This window comes from Grus americana, chromosome 1 (assembly GCF_028858705.1).
Source record: "Grus americana isolate bGruAme1 chromosome 1, bGruAme1.mat, whole genome shotgun sequence".
Lineage (NCBI taxonomy): Eukaryota > Metazoa > Chordata > Aves > Gruiformes > Gruidae > Grus > Grus americana.
In genome coordinates this window covers 22,856,655-22,877,624 of record NC_072852.1, presented here as the reverse complement: position 1 = coordinate 22,877,624, position 20,970 = coordinate 22,856,655, and the positions used below count along the sequence as shown (strand labels likewise).

Sequence of the window (20,970 nt, the reverse complement as noted above, 5' to 3'; positions counted from 1 at the left end):
AGCTTCTAACAGGAAGACACTAGAAGCTGGAGGTTGTGACAAATTAAATGCAGCATCTTTTGCTTCTGGAGATAATAAATGCAATTACTAATTTGTATCAAGATGGAGAATGGTTTCAGTGATTTCATGCTAGTATTTCTGTACTGAACTACGAGCCAAAAAAACACACTCTGTTATTCTGGGGTTTTTCTCTGCGGGTTTTTTTTCCGCTTTTGTAATGGTGAATAAAAATAGCCAGAGAGTTGCAGATGAGAAATACTGATTAGCAGATCCGTGTAGGGCAGCCCTTCCTTCACCTCCATGGAGCGGTGTATTCACAGGGGGGAGGAGATTGGAAGGAAGCTAATTTTCTGCAAGCCACACAAGGGAAAGGGACTGCAGTTCCTGTCACCGTCTCACTTGCCTCCATCATGGTTACATCATGGTTCATACCACTATAATTAGTCAGTGCAGTCAACATTTAGCATTAACCCCCCCAGCATTATTTTATATTGGCCAAAGAATGCCCAAGGGCCAAGACAAAGTTTTCGGGGGTGAAGCATTCGACCCAGTGGGCACAGTCTCCCCGCTTACGGCTTGATGCATAATGTGGCTACCGCAATAAAAAGGAGGTGTTTTCCCCTGTGTTTTATTTTCTTCACCTCCTACTTTTCCATTGGGGAAAATATTATCTCACAGAAATGTTATTTTCTCTTAGCAACCGTACTGCTTACATGTTTTGTTGCCCCATGTTCTGAATTTCTCTTCCTCTTTCTTCCTGCTATTTTTAGCAATGAAGTGGGATCTTTGTATTGCAAAAGTTCATCTAGTTGAACTGTAGTCTCTTAATCCCTACTTTCTTATGAAATTACTACTACTTCACTAGTAGTCAATTCTGTTGTTGCTAAACAAACACAGGCCAAATTAAGCTGCACAGAAGGGCCAGTAATCTTAGTACAAACCCCTTTGGTTGTTTTTCTTCTCCCCAAAGTTAAATTGGGCCATGTACCATCAGGAGGGCAGAGAGAGGATAAATTCCTTTGAATCAAAAGAGGAAGCAGAAGTGTACCAAGCGGCTGACAGAAGGCTGGAAAATAGTTTCTGCTCTAACTGCGTGGTTTGATCTATTAATTTACAAAAGTAAACAACAGGCATTGCAAAAGAAATTCCAGGCTTTAGGCCCACCAGTGGTTCTTACTGTACTGGTGGATGATTGCTGTGATGGTACTGATTGCAAAATCGCAGCTGCCTCAAAATAAAGTGATAGCTTTTATTTCATTCTTGCTTCATTCACATGAACTTCTAAGTCAAATTAAGGACTCACAAAGGACAATGTGATTTAATGTGGGATTTTTTTTTTTTCCTACCTGGTTAAAAAGAAGTAAAGGCCCCAGAAGACTGCATAGCTAATGCTTTTCATGGGGATATATAAAGTAGATTCAAGCAGAAGTGTTGGTTTGGCCAGATTACACATAAATGTTATTTTCCCCTGTGATGTAAAATATTGAACATATATGCAAGCTGGTAAATTTAGTGGAGATGTTGAGGAACTTAGTTAATAAACTACTGTGGCCAAATATATGAAAGGACAAAATTCATGCAATTAGAAACTGATATTTTCTACTCTAACTGGGATTCAGTTACATTAGATAGATATATTAAAGCATAAAACTTAGCAGTAATGCAAAACAATTTGTGCAATAGGGCTGAATCACAGTTTTTATGGGGAAAATAACTTTCACATTTTAAAGACGTCAATGATTTTAAATGCACTGATTAAGTAACTTTCACTGGAAAAGCGCCATTGATTTTGGGGACTATGCCAAGTAGGTATAAAAATTCAGAAATTAAAGGAAGAACAAGCAAAACCAGGAGGCGTGAAACTAAGTTTGTGACACAGAATCTTCTTTCAGGGGGTATTAATTGCAAGTTAAAACAATTGTATCATCTCTTTTAGAACTGTTCATAACAAAAAGTTCTCAAGCATAGAGTTTGTCTGAACATTCACGTGGACGCTGAAATGCGAGACTCCCTTTATTCCACTGCGTGGTCATGGAACTAAGCTTAGGGCCCAGGTGCAAGGCCAAGGCATGGATATAGCGTAGCAAGGCCCTGTAATCAGATGAGCTGTCAGAAGCATCCAGGAGCTTACTTCTGTTTCCGCTATACAGTAACAGACTTGGTGTGAGTCTCTTTCTCTGATTTAAGCTATGAATGCTGACAAAGAAATGTTTAAAAAATCTTATTATAATGGATTCTGAGTTTGCTGCAGTCATTACCTGTCTACTGGAGTTCACGTTCTCGCAACAAAAGGATGCATTTTTCCTCCTTTCAGCTACAAAGTCAAGTGACGCTGGTCAAATGCCGATAAAGGCAGATCTGAACTGAGGTACCATACTTTGAATTCAGCAATTAGGGTGAAAATGTAAATTGTAATTATGATAACTAGAAAAAAGATTGATATCATAAATTCTTAAATTGCCACTGCCAAATTCACCAGAGCTGCTACAATATCTTGCCTTGTACCTGGAGCAGGCTACGGCTACCTTTTCAGTGGTGGCTGTTGGGTAGGACCTAGCTGAATTTCTGTAACTTGATCATGTCTCTGAGAATTCGCAAAGGAGTAGAGTATTTCACTGCGTGGACCTCAAAAAAATACACATGCTGTGCTTACGTGACTGAACAGGAGTTTCCTTACTGTGTGATTCCTTCCTTTCCCTTTGCTCGTTACAAAAGCAAGCCACAATCCTACTTCAGTGCTGCTTTTCCAGCTTATGTATTATTTGGCATTTAGTACTTGAGTTATATATGTTGGACAGGAACAGAATAATCTAGATCCTCTTGGCAAAAGAAAAGGCAAGTTGAGGATAGTGAATAAGGATCTTACCTGTATATAAGTATTATGATTATTGTCATGTTGCTGATTAGGGTGTGGGGCATTTTTTGTAATTATTCCAATTACTGGTTCTAGGGCATGCACTCCTGGAAGATGAAAATAAAGTCTGGCATCTCGTCCGGCCAGTAGATGAAATAGATGAAGGTAAATCGAAGCGGGGCAGCGTGAAAGAAAAAGAGAGGACCAAAGCTATTACAGAAATCTACCTGACCAGACTTCTCTCTGTGAAGGTAGGGCTCAGCTGTGCCACAGTTACACCTTACTTCTATAGGTTTTGAGGTACAACTGAAGAAAATGATGCAACTATTGATCATGCATTTGGCTGCAATTTTGAATATGTCTCATGTACATACAAGCTGGTGTTCAGGGCTTCAAGTGATTAATATGCCCTGAGGAACATTGCTGGGAAAGAGATAAAGTGTAAGTTCTGATCAAAGCTGAGAACCATGGTTATGTATTTGTTAAATAAGGATTTTTCTTGCAAGACAAAGACGGATATTCTCCTCTGTGCCACCTGTTTAGATAATATTCTTTTGGGTTTTGTGTTGAACCAAATGCTTTATAAACTGCTACAGAGCCTTATATTTCCCTGGTTTTGTTTGTGACCAACGCTGCAGTATAATCTAGAAAAACAATGAAAAAGTTTTCAAATAACAATAGTCCTCTTAGAGTATTTTTAGTGCTCATACTGCAGAATGGATCACAATCAAAATAATTTTGCGAAACATTCCTCCTTGCAGAAAGAACTTAGAATAATGCATTCAATGATGCTAAAGCCAGGTTCCTGATGAAAATGAGGGTGACCTGACTCCAGCTAAGGCCATTTGTCCATGTGTGAAAGTGGATGTGAAGGAAAGTCTGCATATAGATGACACAGACTCAGGACAAAGAGCCAGCAAAGAGCCATGCAATAGTTCCTTTTCTATTCCCAGTAGCCAGTTTATAGATTATTACTAGTCTGGAGCTTTACTAACTCGTATGGAGCTGGTGAGGTGTGGTGGCTGGGACCACAGCTACCCATCCAACCCAAGGACTGTCGATGTGTCCTTGCTGACAGCAGAGTGGCTTAGGGCTCCTTGCCTTCTCGGTCTCTGCCCTGTTCTGCAGCTGGCAGCTGGAGTGACAGTGAGACAGAGGATGCAGCCCTTCAAACATGTCCGCAGGGCCAACCAGCTGGCGGGGACAAACTGCATGTGCCCTCAACAGGCTGATCTCTAAAACAAGGGGACAGTCTCTGAGGTCCAGGCAGGTGCAGGAATCCAGCCAAGCACACAGTCCTCCTGGGGACACTTCACTCCTCGGGCTCGGTGGAGCTCATGGAGCTGGACCAGGCTGGGTGTCTGACGAGACCCAAGTGCTTGCCCTTAAACAAAAAGTCAAATGGTCACTCGTACTTGTCCTCTCATTCTGTTTCTAAAAATTGCATGGTGCTCTAGAGTCAGAGAAACTGGAGGAGGGAGGCTGCAAAACCATTAAAAAATGACTAACAATTATTTTATGTGCACAATGACCCTGAAGTGTAAATGTATTGTATACTTAGCAACCAGTTTCTGTTTCTTCTATCAAGCAGAAAGCACACCTTTCTGTGAAAACTGTGGAATAGTTGGCGAAGTCGCAACCTTTCAGGCTAGAACATCAAATTGTTCTCTAGAAGGTCTTTACTGTGTTGGCAGTTTGCAAGGTCACTGCACTAAGAAGTTGCTTGGTTTTTGTCACCTGGTTCCCTTGGCACTCAGGATGAAGGCCATCAGTGACTGCAACTGGCTGTTAGTGTCAGTTGGAATAAAAGACTCTCGGATGGCACTGAGTTCAGCCTGTAACACAAATGTAATAGATTTTTTTTAAATTTGCTTTTAGGGGACACTTCAGCAGTTTGTAGATAACTTCTTTCATAGCGTGCTCAACTCGAACCATGTGGTGCCCCCAGCTGTGAAATATTTCTTTGACTTTCTTGATGAGCAAGCAGAAAAACACGACATCAAGGATGAAGATACCATTCACATCTGGAAAACAAACAGGTGCAGTATGAACAGAGTAATATTTGTATTGCAGAGAAATGAGAGTGTAATTCCCAGGTACGTACTGGCACTCGTACCGCAAATCAGAGTAAAGTTCATTTATAATTCTCAGAATCATTTTAATTGAGATAATATATTTATATGATCAAAAGGATTCCCTGTAAGCTTAGAAGCTGCAAAAATGAAACCAGCCTACCTATGGGGCTGTCACTGGCAGATCTACCGCTTTTTGTCCTCCCTCAGAGAAGAGGAAAGCAAGAGGCAAATGGGACTAGATTTACCTGTCAAAGCAGAAAATCTAATAAAATACTCCTCGGGTAGTTTCTCTAACCACGCAGACATCTTCTTTTGCTATTCTGAGGCACTCAAGATTCTTCTCGTACGACTTTGTGAGAGACAGAAAAGCTTCTTTTTCAGACATGGAAACCAGACAACAGATAGCTTGTATAAATGTTGAAATATAAAATTAAGCTTCACTGTTGTGAGGAGATCAAAATGCAAAAGCCGTACTTAATTTCATCTGATTTGCTTGTTGTAGATCATTTATCATGTAAAAAAGATGATTTATGTTTTTTCTTGCTTTCAGCCTGCCTCTTAGATTCTGGGTAAACATACTGAAAAATCCCCATTTCATCTTCGATGTTCATGTTCACGAAGTAGTGGATGCTTCCTTGTCAGTCATTGCACAGACTTTCATGGATGCTTGCACAAGAACAGAGCACAAATTAAGCAGAGTAAGTGATTTGCATTCTACATCCTGACTACGCTCATGCCTGACAAGACAAAGGGCATCCTCATAGACAATACCCATTCTCTGAGGAGATACAGCCTTGATAGTTTCTTTTTTAGTTTTATAGTGAAGTTAGCATCTCACCATTTAACAGGTTGGTGAATGTGTCAGTGTTACTGTGTAGTCTGCCAATTGATATTTATAAAAAGGAGAAAATAGCGACTGCTTTTAAAAAGCAAGTTTAAGAACTGATTATTTCATGCCCACCAATGATTTAGTATCCTCTTGCATTGATATATTTGTAAAACTCAACAGTAATGCTGTGTCCAGACTTAATCCTTTTCGGACATGATGTTATCCCACCGATGTTAATAAGCATCCAAATGTTAACATCTGTAAAGCTCAGGTGCATGTGAATATAAAGGCTTGATCTTAAGTCCTTGACTTTCTTTTTCTTTTCTTTTTTTCTTTTTAATTTTTCAGGATTCTCCGAGTAATAAATTACTTTACGCGAAAGAAATCTCTAACTATAAGAAAATGGTGGAAGAGTAAGTATAGACTCTTTTCATGCGTATTTTGAGTTGTTAGGGCTTTAAGCCTGCGTTGGAGGAAAAGCGAATGCTGACGTAGTCAAAGTCAACTGTCAGAAATTTTACACCTGAATGTTAAAACGTTCCCTTGGTGGCAGCGTTGGCAGGGTTGAGAGGGAGTGCTGTTGTGACCCAGCGCTTGTCCATGTCTGTGCAGACAGATGGATAGATTTATGCAGGAGAAAACATGATGCAGTTTTCTGCAGTGGTTGTTGTTACCTGTACGATCTGTCTAACCAACGCTGCACTTCCATAATTCAGCAGAGATCAAATCCTGAAAACATTTTCACAAATACATTTTTTCTATTCCATCTCTGACTTTATTAATTTGCTAATTGGCAATTCTGTGAATACCATGGAAGATCTGCCACAGGACAAAACTCTTGCTAGCTGATGACTTCAAAAGTTTGAAGACCTAAAATAATCATCGGCTGCAATTAGAAATAGATTTCTTTCCTGTGGTGTGGCCCTGTATGATTTGCCTCTGTTGTGAAGGTACTAATGACTGTTGGAAGGCAGGATTACTGCCAATCGTTGGTCTGTTGTGGTAGTGCATCTCCTGCATTATTAGGAAGCATGTTTAAAATAATTGCAAAATTGAAGGAATTACCAGAAAACTACAGTGTATTTCACCTGTTTGAAAGTCTGTTTTCATCTGTTGCAGTTACTACAAAGGTATTCGTCAGATGGTGCCAGTTAGTGACCAAGACATGAATACCCATCTAGCAGAGATTTCTAGGGTAAGAATAAATTCCATTTCCTTGTCCTGAAATTGGAGCCAAGTATAGCACCGTTTTTCTTTGTCTTCTCTTTCTAACTCAGTGAGTGGGTTTTTTGTATGTGCAAACATCAGATGAGTTATTTCATAAATCTCTGAAATATCCCTGTTTCGTGCAGTCGTTCCTTTTAGCCCTTTGAAATGTAGATTATTGAATGAAAGCAAGAATGGTTATCATCACTGATCTATCCGAGTGATGTAGGTGCCAGAGCAAAGTGTTTGGATTTTTTCACATCCATTGTGGAAAAATTATAGCGCTCTTGAACGGTGTTTTCTCTCTGCAGCAAGTAGAGGATTTTTAGCATTGATCATACTGATAACAAGTAATGACAGAATTCAGAGTGCAAAAATTAGATTCCAGAAATGAAAGGGGAGGCACTTACATTAAGTACAGCCTGGTTTAGAGCTGTCTGTATGAGGGCAATACTTCTGCTTTACTCTGCGTGGGAGAAGGTCACCATGTGGTCCCTCAGTGGCACTTTTTCTTTCTGCATTATAGGTTATTGGGGGCCACTGCTCATGGAGAAGAGCAGAGGGGGGTGGTTGCTCACTGGGGACTCTGGTTGGAGACTGGTGGAGCAAAGACATGACAAAACCTGCTTTGGTCTTGAAAGAGCCTGTCCGCTCTGCAGCTCAGCTTAGCTAGAGCAGGCTCGTGCCTTCGAAGCACTCAATTTAACTTGGAGAACCAGGAGAGGCCCTCACCAGTCTTAAAAGATGTTGTTTAGCCTGAGCAAAGAGGCAGTGCACTTACTGGCTGGTTTGCTCATTTGCTTAATTTAGTTGAAGAGTTCTAGCGTAAGGAAGATGTTTGGGGAATTTTTGTGGTTTGTTTATTTCAGTGCCCTTAGGACTTAACATTTAGCAGATCAACGTCCTCATGAGAGCATTTCTATTTTCAGTCATTCACTACAAAACTCATCTGCAGTGACATTTCATTTTCCAGTTCATTTTATTTATTGCACAACTTGAGATGTATATAAAATTAAAACCTTTGGTGATTAAAAGTAAATTCATTAGAATGTTTTAACGTCAGCAGAATATGTTGGTCCTTTCTATTTACATTATAAATTATGATAAAAATTAACATGGAAGGAGTGGTAGAACATTGCAAATTTTGACCAGCTCTAGAAGTGACTTTTATAGAGCAAGGAAAGATGGATGTTTCTCTGCTGCATTACGTCTTGGGTAATCATTTATGCCAGTAGCAATATTTTGCAATTCTTCATTTTCTTAACTAACTTAAAAGACTAAAGGCATGGCTAGAGACTTGAGTCCTGTGCATTTGAATGAAAACCATCATTTAGACAGGTAGAGCACATTCACTAAATGACTTAAACGTCATGGGTGAGGGAGGAAGAGGTAATGGAAGGGTTATTTCCTGCTTCATTTAAAGTCCCTTTTCTCTCTGTCTCTCTCTCCCCATTCCATCTTCGTGATTCAGATGGCTTTTTCCAAATGTGCTCACGATCTTGATGAGCTACACCTTTGCTGTAGTGAGGTGTGCATAATTTCAAAGAGTTAAAAAGAGCTGGAGAAAGGATGTCAAACAGCCATGAGAGTGACAGAACCAATGCTTAATATCTCAACAATACATAGATTGCACTGAGTAAATGCTTTAGTTATACATACTCATGTTGTTAACAGATGTTTGAGCTGTACTCTGTGGTTTGACGTTGAGTTCAAAATATTTTCCACCTCCAGTGTTAGAGTTGTGGACAGGCTAGAAAAACACCAACAGGAAAGTCTTGATCTAAAAATCACCAAACAAAAGTTTTCTCCCCCCTCTTTTCTGCCCCAACAGTCATTTAACAAAAATAACAGGATGCAGAGCTTGCATTTGGAAATCTTGTATATTGTATCCAACAGTTGTACATGTGCATAACTTTCAGCTGTCTGTGATCACATTTTGACATGTTTGCTGCCCGCTTGTGTTGTTTAACAGGCACATACCGATTCCTTAAATACGCTTGTGGCTCTACACCAACTCTACCAGTATACCAACAAATACTATGATGAGGTAAGTTGCAGCTTTTGTTTTCATTTTTTAATAATATTAATGGTAAAAAGTTATGAAGGCTAACATCAGTGTAAAGGAACAACTTCCGGAATTCCCTGGATAATCAGGTAAAAGCAATGCTAGGCAGAGAGCTCTAACGTTGCAATTATACGCCTTGCTTGGCAATTAGAGTGGTCAAAGGTGTGTTCTTATAAATGAACAATTTCATTATGGACTATTCCTAAGAATTAGGACATAAGAATGTCACCGAGCAAAAAGGAGTCGTCAAAGTTACATCAGATTTCAAGGGTGGCTTTTTAGGAACAACCAATTAAACTTGTTTTGCTTGTAGGAAGCAGCTTGTGGGGCTGTGCCTTTTTTATTAGTTAAGATGCACTTAAAACTTCCATGCATGCTACCATCCGTCCCTGTTTTGCTGTGCCAAATGAAGTGCCTGCCCAAGGTAAACCAAAGTAGAGTAACTTGAATATAGCCTGATTCCAAAGGAGGCTCACAGATTCAGCCCAAAGTGATTCTTGGGTTCTTCACGCCCTGTGGAACAGGGGACAAAGAATACCCAGTGTAGCTGGGCTGTGGCTCTCCAAACTTAATCTGAAAACAAAAAGAGAGAAGGAAACTTTTATTCCGAGGTTTCCATGGAAATGAATGCCACCAGAAAACTCTCAGAATTAAATCAAAGCAAGTAAGAACAGATGCTGAATCGAAAAGGAGTACAGCACATGTGAGCTCTCTTCGGTTTGTCTTGCACCTCAGCACAGCTCATGTTTTCACTTACATTTAGCACTAAAGACAGTGAGTCTCATCCTCAGCTTCACTGCAGCTGCTTTATACAGGAGCAGCCAGCCTGTCGCAGCTTTAAAACAGATGTAAGCAGGGAAAATTGAATCACCCTGAGAAGTCTTGCAACGAGGGGCAGTAGGGGGAGCAGCCAAAGGGATGCAGGCCAACCAGATGGCGTTGGTTTCCTCACCCCTCGTCCCCATCGCTAACCGAGCTGGCTGTCAGCGCCTCCCCCAGCGCATCCCTGGGCTGACCTCTTACAGAAACGCTCAGGGACCCCAGATGACAGGTGAACCATAAAGCCCTGATTCTTCCACACCCCGTGTCCCTTGCTTCCACCCGTGGTTTCGTGTTTGGTGGCAGGCACAGGTGGAGCCTGTGGTCACCAGTCTGTGGGACTCCATCGGTGGCAGGCCAGCAAAGCCCAGCGTAGCTGCAGCTCTTCCTTTCACGTACATCACTGTGTAACGACAAGGTGCGTCTGATGAAAACGCTGCTAATTCAGAGTTATGAAGATAATCTGTCAAGAACCATTCAGTAAAATCAATCAAGCTTATTTATTTTCCATGAAAATGTTTTAATTTGCATAAATTGGAACATTTTGCAGCTGCCCTTGTCTTTATTACTGATGCAGTGGTTCCCAGCATGCGCTGTACCTTCTGCATCTCTGCAGGGCTTGACAATGACTAAGTGGGTACATTCTAATTGTCCACATTTATATGAAGGATATATTCACCAGCAGAGATAATCATGAATTATTTAGTCTAGATGCGAGGAGTTACAGCTAGATGCAATTGTTTAAATTAAGGGAACAATATCAAATTAAATTAGGCCCAATTTAAATACTGTAATAAGTGTTTATTAACTCTGTCTTGTAAAAATGTTTTCACACTTTAAAAACAAATCCATTAAAATAATTATTTCTAAACAAATTTGCTCCAGTGTTTGAAACTCGAACGCTATACCAGCCCTTCAAAGTGAAATTATTGGCTAGATTGATCCTGGCTGCACTGATCTCCATTGTCAGTGATGTGCAAGGAGCAGTGGGAACCCCGGGTAGCGACAGGCAAACTCTATTTCTCCAGTTCTTGTACTTGCAAGTTTATATAGTGTTTAAACAGAGCTGAAGGTTTCTGCTCGAGTACAGGGTCTGACTTTTATTAATAAAGCAGTTCTAGAAAACGGAACGGTTTTGCCGTGTAACACATTCTTCTAATGGAGAAATCTAATAGTCAGTGGAGAAGTTTCCCTGAAGGATGGTGGAAATGAAAACCTTTCGAAACCTTTGAAATTTGATCTTGAGAAGCCCTGAAAAACTCTATTTGAAGAAAAGCCTTCTCATAACAGTTGACCTTTTCTAGCTTATGTTTTCAAATCCCTTGTGTCTTAGCGTCATACCTTCCCATATATACATTCTGTACAGCAGAGGCTGCACATGGGGGGCTATGGGGCTGCTCTGACGAGCTCTTTGCTTCCTGAGCTACGCGGTGCTGGGCCGGAGTCTCGGCAATTCTTGGCGAGAGCCGAAGCGAAGCTGCCGGCAGCTCCCTGCCGCTGCGGCCAGGCTCTTTCCTTCATCGTATTGCCTATAGCCACAAGAGACCTGGCGTTGCCCTACCTAACGCCGGTGCGTGGACCACCCAGGAGCTTCTCACAATCAAAGCTCATGGGGACGGGGCTTAATTACTGCTGGTAAATGACCCTTAAGCTTTGTAGGGTGCACTGTAATTAAAAGCAGTGTTTCTTAAATAGCTATAAAGACGTTTTTCCCTCTGCCTGCTCCATCTTGGAATGCAGTATTTCACAAGATAAGGTACTACCTATTAATTTGCTTGGATCCCAGCATAATGGGAAACATTACAGCAACTTAGATAAAGTAGCAGAGACGATCATTTCTATTGCCTTTGTGTAAAAATAGAACATGAGGCTTACTAGATGGACTTTATCTTTGGTACAGGGTGATGCAAAAGACTTTACAACCAAAGTAGTATCAAACACTTGGTCCGGGAACTATGTCGTATATTTTAAGCTAAATGATTCTAAACATTCTGTGTTTATTTCTTCCAGATTATAAATGCACTTGAAGAGGATCCAGCTGCACAAAAAATGCAGCTCGCCTTCCGTTTACAGCAAATAGCAGCTGCGTTAGAGAATAAAGTGACTGACCTTTGACTCAGAAGCCGCAATAAAGAAATCTGATCTGAAGATGTTCAAATTCATTCTTCCTGTTAAGGAAATAGTGTTCTATTTTTTAATGTATAATTACAACTTTAAATGAAAAATTTCATGTTTTTTTGATAGCAGAGGTGTAATGTAAAAAATTTTTACTGTAAATTATGCTTCTAATTAAAAGCTGTGTTGTGTGTAAATGAATCTTCTGTGGGAAAGAGAGTCCTTTGGTTGGGGCCAGGGTGGGGGGGGTGGAAGAAGGAAAACCTATAGTTTGTTTAATTTAGTAGAATCGAAGACATCAGCATTTAGAAGTCATTATGCAAGTAAATTCAGTACTCTAGCATCCTTTCTACATTAAGCAATATTTGTATTAGGAAACCAGTAACATGCTCAGAGACACATGCAATATCCCCCTTTATTTTGATAACTGGAAATTGACTTCCACGTAGCTCTAAAACGTAGTCTGTGCTCGTAATGAACATCGGGAACAACGTGTCTGATTTCTCTGCAAGACCCAAGAATGGGATTTGCTGCCACACGTGGTTCTTAATTTTATTATTTATGTCCATGGTGATGCACAGTATTGCACCCACCACAGCTGGCTGCAACGGAAACAAGAGTAACGTCAATGTAGGAGGGTTCTACCGATAAAGTCTCATTCGGTTCAGAAATCACTGCAAAGAAGGAATTAGTCCTTAAAACTTTACAACTCTCTGTTATTATTGTGAGTTTTATGATATATGCTAATGTGCCTTACTTGTACTAATTCTGTGAATCTGATGAATGGTTTTGTAAAAAGAAGCAGATCGGAAAAAGAAGTATTTATGTGCTATTGAATGACTTTTGTGTGAAAAACATGACCAGCAGAATGCTTGTAATTAGCTGCTTGCCGAGAGTGTGCTGTTTAACATGATTTGATTATGTATAATATCTTATTTTAGAATGGTTCTGATGATTTTTTATTTGAATCTTGGAACTGTCCTAGAAATACCATCACTTGTTTCTATTGTATTTGTGATGTAAAATACTAGTATGATATTGGAAAAATCATATACCTGTCTATTGAAAACCACTCAGTCAGTTTTGAGCCTTGGAATGCTGCATTTGATTGAATACACACCGTAACCCACAGCAAAGACAATTGAAATAACTCGTCAGAAAGTGTGTGTTTACAATATAGGTAAGCTCCATACAAATCCAAAAGTTAGGTACATCTTCTTAAATTGCTGCATTGCACATCAGAGAACTTTATTCCTCTTTGTCTCGCAAGTTTTTGGCAGTAAAGTAGCATTTTAATGAAGCGCTGCCATCTGTACTCCTTCGTTCGTTGTCCTGCCAAGCGCCCGGACTCTGCTGATTCTCAGCAAGCTAACGCAGTGTCTGCTGCCCGCTCTCCCTGCCCGGCACCTCGTCATACAGGGACTTTCACTGTTTGCTGATTAATTTTTTTTTCCCTCTTTTTGAAAATTTCTTAATATTTGTCAGTGGGCCTTTCCTTCAGTTTCTGGAAATCGGAAGCCTCGCCAGAACTGGTTTCCTGCCCAGTGGGCTGGGAGAGGTTTTTTGTTCGCTTTGTACTTGACTTCTCGCATTTGTGTGTAATCGTTCCTGAACCTGCCTGGGCTGTAAGTTATTTTACACTGTTTAGGACTGAGGTACATCACTTCTACGTAAAGGTGCTTTGCCTGCTACTCCTTCATCAACAAAGGCATCCTAATTTCATGGCTAATCTGTTTCTTTGTCATTATTTGTAAATCCTGTTAATTGTAAATCAAATACAATGTTGTTTTTTTCCACCAAGTGTCACAGGATCTTTACTGAAATCGGGGGGTGGGGGTGCTGAAAGGGGTTTGTAATGCTTCCTCCAGGGTGACAGAGCAGCAGCGTCCATCAGTCTGCGGTTGGTAATGGAGGAGCACAGCACATCCCACAGATGGTACCCCTGACATCATGCCCTTTTTATGGGCATTCACTCTGAAAAATGAGAGTACTCCTGAGAAGAGAGGATGTAGTGCAACATCCCGTAGCGAGGTCTTCTTGCCTGATGAAAATCTGTCTTGGGACCCAAAAGCCCATTAAAATACAGGCTCGGCGGCATCTCTCCAGAGAGATCAGAAAGCCCTGCTTGAGCAAGGCAGCCTTTCAGAGGGAACATTACGTATCTCCCGCCACCAGTGGCCCGATGCAGAGCAGCTGCAGGCGACCGCAAGCTGCCGTGGGCTGTGGCGATGCTGTAGCACGATCTTTCTTACCTGTTAGACAGGCGCATGGGTCTGCGGCACATGCGAGTTCATTGGGGATCCATTGGTCGCTCTTTGGTGCCCTTTTCTTGCATCCTGGGAAATTCGCAGGCTTTCGGTGCTGCAGTGCCGTCTGCCAGGGAACACGGAGGCAGCTATCTGTGAGCAGCTGCAGCTACAAAGGAGAGTTAATGCCAGTTCTTCAGTTTCTCTAAGTCTCCTCTCCTGAAAGCAGAGAGTTGGAATTTGAATTGAAGAACTGCACTGGTTTATTTTATTCTTTCCCCTTTTGGCTAAGCTCCTTCAGCGCTTGTTTTTCCACTCCGGTGCTCTGTTTTGTCCAGGCCTAGTTTTTGGCTTCAGTTTTCCCTGTGTTTTAGCAATCTTAAAGGTTTCATGCTCCTCCTTTGGTTTCTGCTGCTCCTGCCATCTGGTTCATCTGCAAGATAAAAGAAAAAAGCTCACTGGGGGTCTCCCTCCTTTTCATCCCCTCTACAACCCCTCTAAGGGGCACGTCTTTGAGCACAAGAACCTTCTCTGCATAATGGGAGCCACTCTGCTGCTCAGCAGCAGCTGTGAACAACCACCCTTGCTTGGACATCTCCCAGCCGTAGTTCAGAGGTGGGTCCAGGCTGTCAACCACCACCAGCAGATCTGAATCCTATTGCAGATTTCAGCCTCTCCAAAGGGTTTACTCCTTGTTTCCCCACCAGCAAACTAACAAGTAGAGATCTCAGATGATGGGACAAGGTCCCTGTCCCTGCTTGCCCAATACAGAGTGACTCACCCAACTGAACGGGAATTTGGTTTTTTTGTCTATGGCCAGGAATTTACTCTCTGTTCCTGAATGCCAGGTTTCCTCTGACACCTTACTAGATCTTTTTGCCACACTCTATATGCTGTAGGTTATGGGTGGAGGGGACCTTGGCTAGCGTGCATACGCAAGGCATCGTGCTTCGTCAAGATGGTTTCTCTGATCAGCCTGTTACAGCCATACCGGAGCATCCCCCTTCTGCCAGCTGCCGTGTTGGACACGTGTTTGCTCAGCCTGAGCTGTGTTTACATGCATTCTCTAGAGCTGGCCTCTCTGGCAACCTTTTGAGGCCCAACAGAGCCATCACTATAAACAAAAACACAGGGAATTCAGAAACTCAAACTGGAATTCATAAATTCACAAATTCCCAAACTGTTGTAACACAGAAGGATTTTTAGCCAGCTGCATAAAGACTTGAAATGTCGCTGAGCTTGAATTTCAGCTGTCCTGGACTTTCCAGCACTGATGAGATTTTGTGGCCATCCTTTACTCTTCCAGGTTCTCAAGCTGTGCTAGTAACGCAGCCATTGTCAACCATAGTAGGCCCTGGAGGTATGTACCTGCATGGCCTAAAACCCCCTCTGAATGTGATCCAGAAACACCTCCTTCGCACACTTCCTATGGCTGCAACACCGCGATTTACCCTGCTAGATTCAGGTTCTAGTCAGGGTTCCCATTTGCACCTAAGCACGTGGTGTCACAGTTCTCTGAGGATTTCCTCTCTAAAGAATTTGATCTTGAGCAAAGATTGCCTTAAGACTTTTTCCAAGACTGTTGTCTTCTCTTAAAAAAAGCTCATGGGGGAAGTTGTTTGGGGCTTTTTTTGTTCTTCCTCTGTCTAGAGATAACCTGTCAGAGCAATGAGTTGATTTCAGCCATTTAAAGGAGGATGTCTGGCTGCCATTTTTCTACCAACCGCTGGTTTGAGTCCTGTGCTATTCTGCCTTATGCTCAGAGGGGCTGAAATTTGGCACTTTGAGTCTCTTGAGTTTTTGCACTGGAAACCTCAGCACCGTGGTCCTTGTGACTTGCTTTCATCCCTCATTCCCAGCTCACTGCACTCAAACTCAGCGCCTGAAGCTTTCCAGGTTCTCCGTTACACAAGTTCCTCTGTTCTTAGAAGTTTGCTTTGCCAGATCTGCCTGGAGCATGGGATTCCCTGGAGAATGAATGACAGCAGCAGGCAAGCTAAAATGATTGGTATTTCTGTTTTCTCAGGCTCTGTGCTTACCTACTCTGTGTTTCTGTCTTTTTTTTATTTTGAGAAGCCCTCCTTCAGTTGATGAATGATGAATTTGAAAGGTAGAATTGTAAACTAGGGTTGCTCTTTAAGCCTTCCTCTTTTATTAGCCTTTGTCTTGATGGGGCCCAAAAATGATGGTGGAAGTCTTGGTGTTTGACAATCCCTGCAGAAAAAAAAGGAAAAGAGACTTTCCAGACCCACAGTTACCATGAAGTTTTTAAGGGTTTTATTTTCTTCAAATCATGTCCCCTTACGGCTCAGTGGCAAGGAGCATTCCTCCAGCCATTAGAGAAGAAAGTGGCTTCTCCTGTGCAGGCTTCTAATAACCGTCCATGCTAGGTAAGATCACTGCGTTGTACTCATCCTTCAGGGCTTTTGTCTCGCTGGTGCACACTGCTTGCTGCTGCGTGCCATTCCCAAAGAGGACAAATCTTACCTGGTAGCCAGGCAATCAAAAGCTATTTCCTTTACCCATGTATTCCTGTTTCTTTGTTGCTTTTCAGATAATTGCCATTTGAACCAGAAGAGAGTTTGAGTGCTTTCCTTCTTTTTTTCAGCTTTTAAAGCACCTATGTGTCTTAACAGATTGAACACTTCAGAAACTATTTCTTCAGTGGGACAGAGGACAATAGCTCTCATATAGCTGTATATGGCTCGTCTTAAAAGGAAATAAAAATCCCACCATGAACCACACACTGTGTTTTTGAAATCCTTTATTCAGTACTCGAATTCTGAACAATGTTTTTGGCTTATTTAATTCTCCTCAAAATTGAATGTTGAACAAAACTCTTTTTTTTCTTTTAATCTACTGTAATAAGAAAGGAGTGAAACGAAAAATGTATTCCATTCATACCCTTAATCCTTCCTCTCCTGTGGCTATGCTCCTATTCAGTAAGAGATCATACTTGCTAGTTACAGAGCTTGGACGCCAAGCCATGGGATATAAACCAAACCAAAATCCATGTTTCCTGCAGCTGCATCTGGGTCCATGGCAATGCTCACAATTGTAAAACCGCCTCCAGGATGTTATTTGGAATTTTATTGTTGTGGGTCTGGCTGGTTTCCTTGGCCGCCTTCATGTGATCCTTCTTCATGTGGGTTTTCACCTTGTGTTTTGGTGGCACTTGCTGGACCATAACGCTACTTTCCTCCAAAAGCCCATGGAAAGAAACAATCGCTGTCCAGATTAGTCATGCACTTTTCATCCTCAAAGCGCCCCGCGGGCACTCGGGCCCTCCCAGGCTCAGCTCACTGGAAAATGATAGAAGTGGATTTTTTTATGCTAGAGCAGACAGCCTTACTGAAATAGAAACCATTTCCATCTGTCTAACCTAAGCCGTGTTTGTTTTGTTAATAAAAACCCACTGGTTACGTAAATACTATTCATGTCTGACGTACAACTGGCCCTTCTGAGCTGATCTAAGCTCTTCATAAAGTCTGTAGCACGCTCTGCCCTAGACCGTCGGCTGCGCCACGCTAACCCCAAACTAGAAACCACCACAGCTCCTGTTAACACCATTTAGCCTTTAGAAGAGGCCCAATACCCACATCCTGTTTGCTTGAGGAGCCTCTTGTGAGGCTGCTATGTGGTTATGCTATCCAGAAGTCCTGTACTGAGGCCTTCAAGTCCAGCTAAAGGAACAGAAAGCCAGCCATCAGTTTCAGCAGCAGCAGGTCTAGCAGCTTTCATTCTGCTCCACCATCAATATATATTCCACCCTTTATTTTAACATGGTCTTATTTTGTTTTCCTTGTGTGCTTGAAGCATTTGCAATCCTCTCTTTGTATTCTAGCACACTACTGCTCAAGATGAGATCATCCATCTGGGTTTTGTGCTATTTGGAGCTACAGGTTTGGTATTTAACAGGGTCATACCCCGGTGCACTTACCCCTCTTACAACAATATTCAGTAGAGAGCTGTGTCGAGTTATGGTTTCGCTCGCTGTGTGTGAAGATTCATATGCTGATGGCTTTGCCCCGGCCATCTCTAGTGAGAGCCTGTAACTGCCCGAGTGCTATTATAGCTTTTGATTTAGGTTACGGTTGGGATTTTATCTTTCTTTCCAGTGAAAGGAAGATTAGAAATGTTTTGTTTGCCATTTAACTGGAAAATGTTAATAGTTTAGCCGTATTTCTGAAAGAAGAGAAGGGAAAGGGGAGGTGACGTCCTTTCCCTGTGAGGCGGTTTTGGACTCTTCTTGTCTGAAGTTAAAGACAGCGACGACAAAGACCACTTCAGCACTGCTGTAACGCACTGACTTAAGTTTCTTTGTGGTTAATCATTCATGTGAATTAGCAGGGCAAGTTTTTTAATACAGAGCTTGAATTTAATTTCAATCATCTGTGCTGTCCATCATCGCCTCTCTTTATCGGGTTTTTGAGATGACAGCATATACAATGTACCTAAGATTAGATTCTGGCTTTAAATATTTAGCGTCTGAATCACATCCATTTGTACTTCATTTCAAGGTTGAAGTAATGTGGCAGGACACACATTCCGCAGTAGTTAAAACTCACAAATCAAAGGAGTGCTGAATTATTCATTTTAAACTTTTAAGCAATTTCTCTGTGCGGGCCTGCACCCCAGCACTGCTCGGGGCAAGCGGTGGGACTGCCAGCCGGGCTGCGAGGCTCTGTCCTCACGGTGCCCCGGCACTGCTCCGCCAGCCGCTTGCTGGGCCAGGTACGGTTTGGGGGTTCTTTGTGCTAATGGCTGATGTGGTTGTCTGGGGAACTGATTGAGCCTAACAAATTCCAGGCTGGGCCCTGGTTAGCTCCTGTTGAACTCAAACTGCTCGCCGAAAGGTGATTTCAGAGTCTCATCAGAAGACTGGTTCCACTGCTGGTGACCAACTGGCATGTCCGCAACCAAAACCTTTCTGCTAACCCTCTGCTGGGAAAGGATGAGAGTTTTTAGCCTCTCTCCAGCAAGTGACAAACCCAAGGACAGATGAGTTCACTGCAAGACCATAGGGCCAGGGAGAAGATCGGAAGCCTTGCCAAGCTTTGCGGGAGAAGATGTAACCCTCAAGACCAGAAGGAGCTGCTCCAAGCAATGGCTGCTGCAAGAGTAACGCCCAGGACTGCTCTCTCCAGTTGGGACCACTGTGAATGCGTCCAACACCTCCATCCTCTTTCCATTGCCAAGGAGCTGAGCCCAACATGAACTGCAGCGGGGCACGGTATGGGCAGCACTGCTCAACTGAGCCTGCTCCAGCACTGAAACAGCAAAACCACACCTGCATGGCTGGCCGTGCGCGGGACACAATAAGCAGATCTCGGTCCAGCCATCCGTGTCCAGTGCTGTGGCAGCGGAACTGGCACCAAGGGGCCAGGGACCCCTCCGGGTGCTCCCAGCTCCAGCCTAGAGACAGGAGTGGCTTACAGGGCAAATTGTTAGGAGCACCTAAATTAAACATAGCTTGTTCAAATCCTAGTTCACAGTATAGAAAGTCAGAACGATGCTAGGAGGAATAAAGAAACCTCAAAGATCAAAATAATCTGTGAACTCAGGAGATATAAAGAGAACCTAATCTAAAAAACATCTTAGAAACATAACCCAGATCACACCTACTCTTTGCAGTTACTGGCAGCTCTGAGAAACGCTGGTCTGTATGTCGATAGCCGTGTTGTTAGAAAGTCTGTGGTGCCTAAAAGGATCATCGGTGAAGCACCTGCACTTTTATAGCTCTGACCATTGTGGTGCCTTTCCAGAAATGTTGACTAGGCACATGTTAATTTTTTTAAAGAAATATAACTTTCCTGCCCAGTTTTTCTTTTCCCTTAGAGCTAAGAGACCTTTTTTTTTTTCTGCTTCACTGATGACAGGCTGCACCACAGAGGTAAGTTACATTCACAGCCATATTGTGCTATGCAAGAGCCGAATTTCTTCATTGTTTTTTTTTTTTTCCCCAACTCCACAGTGACTCTCCTTCCCTGTGTACAAGTGCCGCCAAAGAGACTGATGTAGATAGATCTGTTATTCTAGTGGTGTATTGTCAGGCTCTGTTATGGATTATCTATATGCACCAAAAAAATACATACACAGTTCTTGATAACAAACCCAGATACTTTAAATTCTCAGTGGCACTTCTCCCTGATTCTTTTTGTATGTTTTTGTTTGTTTTAATGAGGATTTTTTTTTTTTTACTAAAGGAAATTCCTTTGCTAAGGAAATTTTAGCCTTACAAGACTGCATATTTTATTTTTGCAAACGGGGTTGAATTCTGTTTTCATTAGAACTAGTGGGTGTTTTGCTTGGATCTAAGATCTAAGAATGTGACACAATCCAGTTTAGTCACTATTCATTAGGCTAAAAACCTGTTTGATTTGGTGATAAACCAGGCTATTTTTTTTTAAGTTCATTTAAAACGTTTCACATAACTAGCAACACAGTCTCTATTGTTCAAAACAGGGAAGAAGCCAAACTGTTGTGTGAACATGGGCGTGATAGTCAAGAACGACGTGCCTTGTGTCTGTCTCTCAGCCAGATCACCCGTGCCTGTAATGAAAAAACAAACAAGCCCCAATTGCTAAGCGGTAAAGAAACTGATGAATGGATCAGACCCGGTCCATCTGCATTTCCTTATCTTTTCAACATGGGCTTATGTATTTCCATAGCTGGAGCACTGATCTAGCTATTAATATGCTGCAAATGTTGCCCCCGCTCACCCCGGATCCACCAAAGCGTATGGGAGGTCCCTAGGGATT

At 42.1% G+C, this 20,970-nt stretch overlaps 1 protein-coding gene across 8 annotated transcripts in view; it reads left to right on the top strand.

Annotated features, from left to right (window-relative positions):
* PLXNB2 (plexin B2) overlaps positions 1 to 13,759 on the top strand; it is a 257,382-nt gene extending 243,623 nt beyond the window's left edge. For all 8 annotated transcript variants that reach the window (XM_054834250.1, XM_054834267.1, XM_054834306.1 and 5 more), the window contains 7 exons: positions 2,951 to 3,105; positions 4,733 to 4,893; positions 5,480 to 5,627; positions 6,107 to 6,171; positions 6,878 to 6,953; positions 8,937 to 9,011; positions 11,859 to 13,759. In XM_054834250.1, coding sequence (XP_054690225.1) covers positions 2,951 to 3,105; positions 4,733 to 4,893; positions 5,480 to 5,627; positions 6,107 to 6,171; positions 6,878 to 6,953; positions 8,937 to 9,011; positions 11,859 to 11,963 — 785 coding nt within the window. In that variant the 3' untranslated portion in view covers positions 11,964 to 13,759. The remainder of the gene's footprint in view (positions 1 to 2,950; positions 3,106 to 4,732; positions 4,894 to 5,479; positions 5,628 to 6,106; positions 6,172 to 6,877; positions 6,954 to 8,936; positions 9,012 to 11,858) is intronic.
* The last annotated feature ends 7,211 nt before the right edge of the window (positions 13,760 to 20,970 follow it).